Source organism: Acanthochromis polyacanthus, chromosome 17 (assembly GCF_021347895.1).
Source record: "Acanthochromis polyacanthus isolate Apoly-LR-REF ecotype Palm Island chromosome 17, KAUST_Apoly_ChrSc, whole genome shotgun sequence".
Classification (NCBI taxonomy): Eukaryota; Metazoa; Chordata; class Actinopteri; family Pomacentridae; genus Acanthochromis; species Acanthochromis polyacanthus.
Genome location: NC_067129.1, coordinates 2,477,169 through 2,489,969, shown reverse-complemented (window position 1 = coordinate 2,489,969; position 12,801 = coordinate 2,477,169). Strand labels below are relative to the sequence as shown.

At 38.6% G+C, this 12,801-nt stretch overlaps 1 protein-coding gene across 2 annotated transcripts in view; it reads left to right on the top strand.

Annotated features, from left to right (window-relative positions):
• The first annotated feature begins 2,384 nt into the window (after positions 1–2,384).
• Positions 2,385–12,801, top strand: part of LOC110965841 (stromal interaction molecule 1-like) — a 40,634-nt gene continuing 30,217 nt past the window's right edge. For both annotated transcript variants that reach the window (XM_022215008.2, XM_022215007.2), the window contains exons 1-3: positions 2,385–2,538; positions 3,621–3,749; positions 12,632–12,762. In XM_022215008.2, the coding sequence (XP_022070700.1) occupies positions 3,623–3,749; positions 12,632–12,762 (258 nt within the window). In that variant the 5' untranslated portion in view covers positions 2,385–2,538; positions 3,621–3,622. The remainder of the gene's footprint in view (positions 2,539–3,620; positions 3,750–12,631; positions 12,763–12,801) is intronic.

The window sequence follows — 12,801 nt, the reverse complement described above, 5'->3', positions numbered from 1 at the left end:
GTCCGAGAGGAGAGGAAGTGTTGGAGCGAGTTTGAGGAAGTTTACTGTGTGTGTGTGTGTGTGTGTGTGTGTGTGTGTGTGTGTGTGTGTGTGTGTGTGTGTGTGTGTGTGTGTGTGTGTGTGTGTGTGTGTGTGTGTGTGTGTCTTGCTATCATTGTGGGGACTTACCATTGACTCCCATTCATATCTAACCTTAACCTTAACCAAACAATGTCTAACCCTAAAGAAACGTTTTTGCACTTTTACTTTTTTCCGTAACAACAACATGGCCAAGAAAACACTGTTTAAACTTGTGGGGACCCAAATGAGGTCCCCACAAGTGACATAGTTTTCGGTTTTCCTACAGTTGTGGGGACATTTGGTCCCCACAATATAGCAAAAACATGGGCACACACACACGTGTGTGTGTGTTCTGTTTGTTCAGTCCAAAGTTGAGAAACATTAAAATATTTGTAGTCGTTTTGCCTCTCATTGTGATGTTTTTTGTGTCTTTCTTTTGTCATTTTGTGTCTCTGCTGTTGTACCTCTTTGTACTTGTTTTGTGTCACTTTGTTGTCATTTTGTGTCTTTGTGGTTGTTGTGTGTCGCTTTGAAGTTGTTTTGTGTCTTTTTTGTTGTTTTGTGTCACTTTTCTGTTGTTTTGTGTCTCTGGTTGTTTTGCGTCTCTTCATGGTCATTTTTGTGTCTTTGTGGTCGTTTTTTTTTTTATCTCACTGTGTTTTTTTTTGTGTTGCGGTAGTCACCTTGCATGCATCTTTATGGCTGTTTTGTGTCTTTTTGTGGTCATTTTGTGTCTCTTTGTGGTGTATTTGTGTCATTTTGCATCTCTGCTCTTTGTAGTCATTTTGTGTCTTTGCTGTTATCATTTTCTTGTGTTTTTGTGATTCTGTGGTCATCTTGCATGTCTTTGTGGTCATTTTGTGTCTCTGCTGTTTTGCGTCTTTCTGACATCATTTAGACTGTTTAGGGTTGTTGTGTTTTTGTGTCCTTCTTTGGTCATTTTGTGTGTCTTTTTAGCCATTTTTATTTATTTATTACTATGTTTTTAATTTATCTTGCTTTTACTTTGTGGCCATCTTCTTTGTTCTTTTAGCCGTAGCTCTGTCGTCGCTTTGTCTTGTCTTGTGTTGTTTTTTTTTAGGTGTGTTACAATACGACAGAACTCACTCACTGTAAACTGAATTTACCTAAGGGTGCAATAAATATTTTGAATCTTGAATCTTTGTGGTGTTTTGTAGTCATTTTGTTTCTTTTTCTGCTTGTTTTGTGTGTCTTAATAGGAATATTGAACCCTTCCTTTTTTAAAACTGTGTATTTGGCTGCTTACTGAGTTTTTACAGTTTTTAAAAGTGTCTCTGCAGATTCACTCTTTCTAAATAACTTTCTGTCAGCCCTGATCTGAGTATTGAAGTTTTAGCTGCAATTCCTCAGTGCGGCCGCAGGGTGGCGCCATCAGCCCGCTGCAAGAGAAGTGATGCTGCCTTCGAGTGCTGTGGGAATTTAGATCACCGGGGACAGGAGAAAGAGGAGGATTCTGAGCAGAAATGTGGGAAGATCAGCAGATTTTACTCGTTTAACCACCAGGAAACCGATGAAACTACAGAAATATGCAACACGAGAGTTAAAATCTGAAATGATTTTTGATTATATCAGTAGATTTACATGATCCTGTAAAAAAAACTGAACCGATAAAAGTTATTATCAAACACACAGATGTTAGTGCAGTTAAATCTCATTTTGAATTTTCATCTACAACTCAAGAAGAATCACACACACCTCCTTTATGTTGTTATTTAAATGTGTTCACTGACCTGTTTTATCTCTGTGGTTACTGTGTGTGTTTTAGATCAATGTGTGTGTTCTTTGTTTTATTTCTGTGCTTATTTTGTATCTGTTTGAAGTCAGTTTGTGTCCCTTTGTGGTTATTTTGCATCTAGTACTTATTGTTTTGTGTGGTTTTGTGGTCATTTGGTGTCCTTGTTTCTGTTTTGTGTTTCTGTTGGGTCTTTCTGTGTCTTTTAGGGGTTTTGTGTTTATTTGTTGTGCCTCTTTAAGTTTGTTTTCTGTCTCTTTGTGGCTTTTTTGTGTTTCTTTATGATCTTTTTGTGTTTTCTTGTGTGTCTGTGCATATTTTGTGTCCGTTTGAGGTCAGTTTGTGTCCTTTTGTGTTTTTTTGCATACAGTAATATTTTTTGTGTGTCTTTTTGTGTCTGTTTGTGCACTGCTGTGTGTTTCCGTCTCCTTGGCATTCTGCAGGTTATAAAATAAACTAACGCAGCTCCAGAAATGTTTTTAAATAAAGTTGTTTTTCAAAGTGAACGCTCAGATTTCGGAGCCTCTCCCAGGTCCATGAAGGCAGCACGGGCGGATATCTGGGTGTTTTTTGTTCCGCAGCAGCTGGTTGAGTTGGAGTCAGAGGGTTCAGAACCGAGCAGAGAACCGTCCGCAGCTCTGATCACCTCCTTCGATCAGTTTGAGCCTCATCGATCAGCGCTGATCGGTTCGGATCGATGGATTAGAGGAGGCGCCGAGGCAGAGGTGAGTGAACGATGACTTCCAACTGTTCAGCTCTGAAACGAGTCGGTGGGAAACTGAACACCTGTCTGACCTCTGACCTTTAAAACCAGCAACTTTATTCACACAAACAAACTTTATTCAACTTTATTTACATCAATCAGAGGCACGGAAAAGAACATTTTGTGTAAAAAAAACTGAACTAAAACCCAAACAGACAGACTGAGAAAACCGCGGAAACTGAGATGGAGCTGGTCGATGAAGCTGCGGATCGATAAGTTTCTGATTGGAGTCACGTGCGGCTGGTTTGTCTGAAGCTCGTTCATTAATTTCTGGTGCGCGTCGCCGAGATTCTGCCGCAGATAAGCGTCATTTGGTGGATCAAAGCGAGTTAATGTAGCTCTAAAAATGATCAATAATCCTCTTTAAACACGTTTAACTGCAGATATCAGCAGCAACAATAAAAAAACTCAATTAGAAGATGATAAACAGCAGCCATGGATGGATGCAGACGGTGAACAGGCTTTAATCTTAACTCTGTTTTACTGGTGTTTGGGCTCAACACAAGAACTGGAAAGTCTAAAACTGGGAAAACCTTGACTCAAGCCTGGTATATAAGTTTATAAAGACTTCAGGTCTGTGCAGACGACAGGAAGTTGAGAATTTGACCTCAGTGTCCGACAAAATTAGCAAAACTTTGGATAAACTTTGGTTTTGTTTGATCAGAGACCAGATGTTTGTTCAGACAGCAGGAATTAGTGTTTTACTAAAAGGCATCTGGTGGAAAACATGAAGATCGTCGCTTCTATCTACAATTGGCAAAATTTTAAATGAAGTCTGTTGGTAGTGGATGAAAGATGTTTCTGCAGACGGCATGAATTATTGTTTTCAGAATGACTCCTGAACAAAAACATGAAGAATTTTGCTTCAATAAATGGAACGTTGATCTACTGTTAGGATTTAACACCTGAGCAGTTCTGCCAGCTGATTGGCTGCCTGGATGGTTGCATTAGTGAACACGTGTTCCTAATGTGATGATAATGATAATAATAATGAAGTGTTCTGTGGATGTTTGAAGGCTTACAGGCGTTCTGTTCTCTCTGCAGACATGGAGTGTGTGTGGCTGCTGTGTGTGTTGGGTGTGTGTGTTGTGGCTCACAGTGGATTGGACAGAAGTGACCACGCCCACCTGGACCGACACCATCACCTGGTTTCCCACGGCAACGCAGCCTCAGGTAAAAAAGTCCCATCAGCCAAGTTATTGTGTTTGTCTCTGTGATCGTTTTGTCGCTTTGCTCATTGTGTGTCTCTTTGTGGTCATTTTGTGTCTCTTTGTGTCTTTGTCATTGTTTTGTTTCTTTTTATGGTTATTTTGTGTCTCTTTTTGATCATTTTTCTGTCTCATTGGGGCATTTCTGTGTCTTTTGTTGATGTTGATTGTTCTGCAAAGTCGTACTAATATTTAGCAACAACATTTTCTTTTTGTTTTAGAATGTATTTCTCACAGTCAGGATAACGTAATGATGACTTTGTTGGACTCTTAATGTTCTTAACGGCTTTAGTAACGTCTGTAAAACATTTCTGTAATGTTGTCTTCAGAACATTCTTGTGCTGTTGTCATGGAACATAATCTGGCAGTTTCCTCTAAACATTCTCTGAATGTTGTGTCACGTTTATCCTCACAGGAACATTATTTGGAATGATAAATGTTCTGCAAACGTTCTGTGAAAATTAGGTTGAAACTTCAGAACTGAATTAGAGCTGTTAGCCGATGTTGTGGGAGCGTTTCCAGCTCTGATCTGATTGTGGTTTTCAGGACAGTTAGACAGGAGCTCTGTTCTTTAATGTCGTGTTGATCTCTTTCCTCTTTCACGGAGAACTCCAGCAGCTCTGCATGTCCCGGCTTCTTTTTACATTAAAGACAGAACATGTTCCTCAGACTGTAGAGCTGAAATATCTGCTCATGTAAGGACATCAATCGAAACATAGAAACTTCACCTGGCAGCAGCAGATCTAGTATTTTAGCTCTATGGTTTCCCTTCGGCTGCTCAGGATGGTGATGGACGTTCACTGAGCTGTTGTAATGTTTAATTGTGTCTTTTTTTTTTTGCATGTGTGATCCGTGTTTGGACGCATTAGCTCCCTGAAGAAACGGACAGTCAGGCTACGTTTACATGAGAGGACCATCTTAACAGAAAACGCAAAAGTAGCGTCTTGTCATTTCGCGTTTAGACGAGCGGTTTTGAAGGAAATCTGCGTATATACGGTGACTCTATAGTGTGTGGAATTCGATTGGATATGAATGCCAGGCAGCTGGGTGGCGCTGTGATAAAACTCCGCCATGTCTACGCGCATGCGTACTGTCTCCCTTTTCGGATCTCCGCCGCGGTAAATGTTCATGAATGGAATCTGTACAGATTCTGTACGTTTGTTGGTACGACTCCTGTAGTGTACAGAGAGCTGCCAGAGTTGCTTGAAGGTACGAAGGATGGAAATAATCACACATCTTTGTTTACGTCCTTGTACCGGCCGGCAAACCAAAGCACCGGCGCACGTATGCGACGTAATCGCGTAGGCGACGTGGTCAGATCTCGGCAAAGTTTTGCGTTTTACTGTTTAGACGGAAACGTAACAGCGGAGCGTTTTCTACTTTTCCACTCTGGAGGCCGGTTTCAAATTTTTGCGTTTTTAAGCCCCCAAAACGCCGTCCTCGTATGAACGATAGGGCGTTTTGTTGAAATATTTTGTCGTTTTTACCTGCAAGCGTGCTCGTGTAAACGGCCCCTCAGGACAAGTTTATTTATACACGACAATGGAAAATAAAATAAATAGTAAATATGATCTAAAAGGTAAAAACGTACATTATCAGAAATAAAACATAATTTAAGCAATAAAATCAACATGAAATTTTATAATCATAAAAACAAAGAAATTAAAACTCAGAGATAAAAATAAAATCACTACTCAAACAGAAAAAGTACTATTTACAAAAAAAAAAAAATTAGTACACTGCAAAAAAAAGGAACCTATTTTTTAATTATTTGAAAAATTTACTATGATTTTACAGTTTGTTCAATTACAGATAACTATAAAAAGGAATTATGGAAACATAATTAAGCATAAAACGAGCCTAAACTTTCATTTCTTTCACAGTGTGATTCTAAAATTACACCGTTTTTCTGCATTTGAATCCGTTAATATATTTCACAGATGTTTGCCGTTATGTTTTTTGCAATTTTTTTTCACATTACAGCATTTTTTCTGATTTAAAAAATATATAAAAATAATAGGTGTGTATGTATGTGTGACAGTGTTAATTGCAGTTTTTTTTCCAGCTATTTAGGATTATTTTTCATTTTCTCTATTTTGTTAAATTACAGAAAATAACTAATAAATTCTCAAACGAGTAATATTTACATGTTTCCTTACAAAACGGGCCCATGCTCACTCTTTTCACTATATTTAAATAAGCAAAAAATATAATTAATTTAAAGATATTTCTTCAGTTTGAAAGAGAAAATATTTATATTAGCGATTGAAAAATGTAAAAATATTTTTGTTATTTTACAGATTTTCCTTGCTTTTAAATTTCCTGTCTAAAATTACAGATAATATCGGATAAAATCGCAGAAAAGTATTAATTAATTTACATTTTGACTGTAAAGTAAACAAAACTAAACAACAAACAAAAACAGGCCAGAGCGACACATAATGTTTAAAACCTGTATTTTTAACAGAGTAATTTGTTTTTTTTTAGCAATATTTGACCGAAAAATCACAGTTTTACTGTATTAACATCTGCTTGCATTCATTATTTTGCAGATACTTGCTGCTTTTATCAGATTTTACTTGATTTATTTTTCACAGTGATTATTATCTGCTCAGTTTTTAGATCTGTAGAGATGCTGCTTCATTTGTTTTCTGCAGGCTGCTGATGGGATGCGTACTTTAAGATCTCTTCATCTCTTTGTTGTTCTGGTGTTTATTTTACGACCCGACGTGTTCAGACGAAACCACAGGCCGCCTGAAATGTTTTCTGTTTCTGTTGCTTTGGCATGTCGGTTTAGCCGAGCAGTTGTTGCGGTTCACACGAGTTTATTCATTCGTTTGACGTCCAGCACTTTGATAAAAAGAGCTGCTGCTGTTACACTGGAATAAACTGCTGTTTTCTGCTTGTGGTTTTTAGAACCCGTCAGCCTGAAATCCGCCGGAAATGTCCTCATGTGTGGACGTTAATGTGTTCAGCTGATGTGTTCTGTGCAGCAATGATAGCGTAGGAGCAAACCGCAGCTTCCTGACGATGTCACAGGAAGTCAAGTGGCAAAAAGACTCAAACTGTTTCCACGTTTGACGGCTGAGTTTGACTATCTGAGAGTAAAACTGCAGATATGAACAATCTGATCAGAGCTAAAGATCAGCTGCAGGATCTCAAACATCAGAATGAGTCTGAGCTGTTGGACATGATGCCGATCATGTGATACTTTCAAATGAGGTGAAGGAGATGCTTGTGAAGAGCTTCATTAACCAGAGAAAGAGAACTGCAATATTAGCTTTATTTCTATAGCGCTTTTCATACAAGACAATGTAGCACAAAGATGAAAACACGCCACCCAAACTCACAACCATTAGCTACCTTAAAATAAAAACAAATAAAAGTGGACAAATGAAAAACAATAAGATCAGTGAAATGAAATAAAATACCTAAAATAGATTAAATTAAAAATTTATTTAGAAGCCAAACTCAAAACGTAGGTTTTAAATTTGCTTTTAAAAGTATTCATGTTACAGGGCCGTGTAGAGACTTTAAAATCGGTAGAACGTGAGCTCTCTTTCTGGTCTTTGTCAGCATCCGAGCAGCTGAGTTTTGGAGTAATTGTACTTGGAATATATTCTTTTTAGGGAGACCAGAAAGAAGAGCGTTTCTCTGAGAGAGAAACTGGCGTACTCTGGCAATGTTCTTTAAATGATAACGTCTTTTTTATGAGCCTTAAAATTTAATTATTTGTTCTCAAGCTGCTCTGAAATAGAGGTAAAATAGAGAATGACTGATTATCAGGGCAGATATTCAGCTTATTTTTGTTTAATTGCATCATTGTACAGGAGGTCCTCGGTTTACGGCGTCCTCAACCTACAGCGTTTGGTCCTTACATTAGAACTGGTTTTGTGGAACTAGTTGACGAGTGGATGAATGCGTCGTCACGCAACGCTATAAGATGTCTTCGTTTCCATTCTCCGCGTGACGATTTATTCATCCGCTCGTCAACTAGTTGCACGTAACCGGTTCTAATGTAACAACAAAACGCTGTAGGTTGAGGACGTCGTAAACTGAGGACTTCCTGTAATTGACTCCTTGGTGTAGCTGGAGCTTGTTTTGCTGACGGTGCTAGGCTGAGGCTATCCCCAAAAGGTCTGTTGTATCTCTTAGCATGTGGCTAATGCTATCTGGACACCGTAACGTTTTTATGAAGTCAAATTTAATTCAGTAATCTGTTCTGACTGACTGACATGTCTCTGTAGCAAAGATAAAACCTGAACATGAAGCTCAGTCATCTCCACAAATCAGGACATTACGTGCTTCAGCACCAATTCATGTCTCTTTCTTGTAAGTCCTTCAGAGGAGTCATAGCTGTCTTGGTGGCCTCCCTCACCAGTCTTTTTCCTGCTCTGTCATTCTCTTAGCTGCACTTGTCTTGAATTAAACACTTTACAGACGGTTAATACTTATGCAGCTACTTATTTTACTTTGTTTTTAATTATCTGAATTACTTTGTAGAAATCTATTTCACTTTGACATAAAAGAGTCTTTAAAGAATCAAAAAAGCCAAATTAGATGATTCATTGTTGAAAAGCAATAAAATGGGAAAACTTCTGAGATTTGACTCCTTTTTCTAAGCCCTGCACACAGTGCATGATGGGTAGTGTAGTTTGGCAGCCTTTGTCCGGCTGAGCTGATGTTCGGTGTGCGACTTTGACTTTACCTTGGTCCTCTTTAATTCTATTATCTGAGTATTTCTGTCCTCACAGCTGCTCGACTTAATCCTCAGACCTTTAACCGAGGCTGCTGCTGCTCTTTACCTCGCCGTCTCTATTCTCCTCTGGTGTCTCCATGAAAAGGAAACCTAAGCTGGGATCAGAGGGTTAACAGCAGACCTGCTGGAGATGTCTGTGTTCGCGCTTTCAATTTGTAGATCAGCATCAGATTTCAGACGGACAAGTTGTGTGTGGTTTGGTCGCCGTGTGAATGTGGCTACAAACTACCTTCCTGCTCGACAGCTTATGTGTGAAGGTTTTCTGCTTTCTGTAGACGTTCAACAGTTTTTAATCTGAATTTGTTTAAACACAAAACGACCACAAAGTGACACAAAACGACCACAAAGTGACACAAAACAGCCACAAGACTGTGACACTAAAGGTTTAAAACAGATTCTCAGACGGCTTCTGCTTCTTAGTAGTTTTCTGGAGGTTTATTTTGGGAGCATACTAGAGTTAATGGTACTGTTTGAGAGCGTTAATCACCCTGAGTCTGCACGTCTGTTTCATGTGTAGAACCTCAGATTTATCTGAGTGATGGAGCTGGGAATGAGGATGATTTATGTGTTAAAGATCCACAACTTCCCCTTCCTTCTCTCAGTCTAACCAAACTGACCAGTGTGATGGAGCTGCTGAACTAATGTTTACCCTGACAGTTGAGAGAGAGAGCTGCTGCCTTCAGTCTGACATCTGGAACAACAGCTGGAACAGAGAAAAGAAACAGAGGGAGGGCAGAGGCAGATGTGTTTGACAAAATACACAAAATAACAGCAAATAGACACAAAACAACCACAGACAGACAAAAAGAGACTGCAAAACGACTGCACAGAGACAAAACAACACACACAGACACACACACACACACACACACACCGATCCAGCTGAGCGTTCATGCAGAGACTCTCCGAGGCTGAAATGACCAAATGTAGTCATGAGCTTGTGGCTGTGTTTGTTGTCATGGCGACGGCAGCAGCTGGATGTCAGCGGTCTGATGGATGATCGTGAATGCTAGCAGCTAGCCGAGGCTAACGGGATGAGGTGTCGGCTGAGTTCTCCCGGTTCTGATCCAGTTTCTCACATGTACACATCAGATCCTGACCTCAGAACCTGGATGTGGATTACAGAATCCAGAGTCTGCATGTAAACACCTGACACACCTGGACAGGTGACGCAGAATGAATGAAGTTCAACACACCGGTTAAAGAAAGACATCAGTCGTACCAGCTGAATGTGTCACATCTTTGGTAGTCCCACTCTGGAGACACAAAACGACCACAAAGAGACACAAAACGACCACAAAGAGACACAAAACGACCACAAAGAGACGATAAACAGCAGCAGTAATATGTGTGTAAATTATATCCATCTGTCTGACTGCAGTATTAGGTTGTAGTAAAAATATAGTGTTTCATGTGTTGCAGTAGAATTCTGCAGTACTTGTACTTCTTATTTGCGTCCCTTCATTCTCCTGCTCGGCCACGTCTTTCACATGTTTACTTTCCTGTTCTCTACTTCTTCTGCAGTATTTCTTTAGTATTTTATTTCTCCTCTCTCTCCCGTGACGCTTCGTCTTCCTCGTCTCCGTCCCAAACAGAGAAATGATGGATGTTTGTGGTTCTGAAGCTTTTTTTGGCTCCAGAAATAAACGTTCATCAAACCGAGAGCCGTGTGGAGACAGAAACTTTAGTCACAACAACTTTATTATAAACTCGCTGTAATAACGGGAAAAATCACGGAAAGTATCCGTCAAATATCTGAGATTTTAACACGGTAAAAGAATAAATTACTGCTGTAGAAATACAGACGTTTTTGTGGGAATTATTTGCAGTTTTCCAGCTGACAGTAACACATTTATTCACTGAGATTTTACTTCAGATTAGTGATTCATCGAAACTGGAAAATATGTGAAACAGATTACCTAATTTATCTATCATAGATCTGTGTGTGATAGATGTTCTATCACAGATCTGTGTGTGATAGATGTTCTATCATAGATCTGTGTGTGATAGATGTTCTATCACAGATCTGTGTGTGATAGATGTTCTATCACAGATCTGTGTGTGATAGATGTTCTATCACAGATCTGTGTGTGATAGATGTTCTATCATAGATCTGTGTGTGATAGATGTTCTATTATAGATCTGTGTGTGATAGATGTTCTATTATAGATCTGTGTGTGATAGATGTTCTATCATAGATCTGTGTGTGATAGATGTTCTATTATAGATCTGTGTGTGATAGATGTTCTATCATAGATCTGTGTGTGATAGATGTTCTATCACAGATCTGTGTGTGATAGATGTTCTATTATAGATCTGTGTGTGATAGATGTTCTATTATAGATCTGTGTGTGATAGATGTTCTATCATAGATCTGTGTGTGATAGATGTTCTATTATAGATCTGTGTGTGATAGATGTTCTATTATAGATCTGTGTGTGATAGATGTTCTCTGCTATAGATCTGTGTATGATAGATGTTCTATCACAGATCTGTGTGTGATAGATGTTCTATTATAGATCTGTGTGTGATAGATGTTCTATTATAGATGTGTGTGTGATAGATGTTCTATTATAGATGTGTGTGTGATAGATGTTCTCTGCTATAGATCTGTGTATGATAGATGTTCTATCACAGATCTGTGTGTGATAGATGTTCTATTATAGATCTGTGTGTGATAGATGTTCTATTATAGATGTGTGTGTGATAGATGTTCTATTATAGATGTGTGTGTGATAGATGTTCTATTATAGATGTGTGTGTGATAGATGTTCTATTATAGATCTGTGTGATAGATGTTCTCTGCTATAGATCTGTGTATGATAGATGTTCTATCACAGATCTGTGTGTGATAGATGTTCTATTATAGATCTGTGTGTGATAGATGTTCTATTATAGATCTGTGTGTGATAGATGTTCTCTGCTATAGATCTGTGTATGATAGATGTTCTATCACAGATCTGTGTATGATAGATGTTCTATCACAGATCTGTGTGTGATAGATGTTCTATTATAGATCTGTGTGTGATAGATGTTCTATCACAGATCTGTGTGTGATAGATGTTCTATCACAGATCTGTGTGTGATAGTTGTTCTATTATAGATCTCTGTGTGATAGATGTTCTCTGCTATAGATCTGTGTGTGATAGATGTTCTATTATAGATCTGTGTGTGATAGATGTTCTATTACAGATCTGTGTGTGATAGATGTTCTCTGCTATAGATCTGTGTATGATAGATGTTCTCTGCTATAGATCTGTGTGTGATAGATGTTCTATTATAGATCTGTGTGTGATAGATGTTCTCTGCTATAGATCTGTGTGTGATAGATGTTCTCTGCTATAGATCTGTGTATGATAGATGTTCTCTGCTATAGATCTGTGTATGATAGATGTTCTATTATAGATCTGTGTATGATAGATGTTCTCTGCTATAGATCTGTGTATGATAGATGTTCTATTATAGATCTGTGTGTGATAGATGTTCTATTATAGATCTGTGTGTGATAGATGTTCTATTACAGATCTGTGTGTGATAGATGTTCTATTATAGATCTGTGTGTGATAGATGTTCTCTGCTATAGATCTGTGTATGATAGATGTTCTATTATAGATCTGTGTGTGATAGATGTTCTCTGCTATAGATCTGTGTATGATAGATGTTCTATTATAGATCTGTGTGTGATAGATGTTCTCTGCTATAGATCTGTGTATGATAGATGTTCTATTATAGATCTGTGTGTGATAGATGTTCTCTGCTATAGATCTGTGTGTGATAGATGTTCTATTATAGATCTGTGTGTGATAGATGTTCTCTGCTATAGATCTGTGTATGATAGATGTTCTATTATAGATCTGTGTGTGATAGATGTTCTCTGCTATAGATCTGTGTGTGATAGATGTTCTATTATAGATCTGTGTGTGATAGATGTTCTCTGCTATAGATCTGTGTATGATAGATGTTCTATTATAGATCTGTGTGTGATAGATGTTCTATCACAGATCTGTGTGATAGATGTTCTATCATAGATCTGTGTGTGATAGATGTTCTATTATAGATCTGTGTGTGATAGATGTTCTCTGCTATAGATCTGTGTGTGATAGACCAGCAGCTCTGTCAGGATGAGAACTCCGTCCTGAGCTTTGAGGCGATCTGCAGCATCCATAAACTGATGGACGATGACGCTGACGGGACGGTGGACACGACGGAGACGGACGAGGTGAGACGTTCAGACCTGATCCAGACGATTTGATCGTTT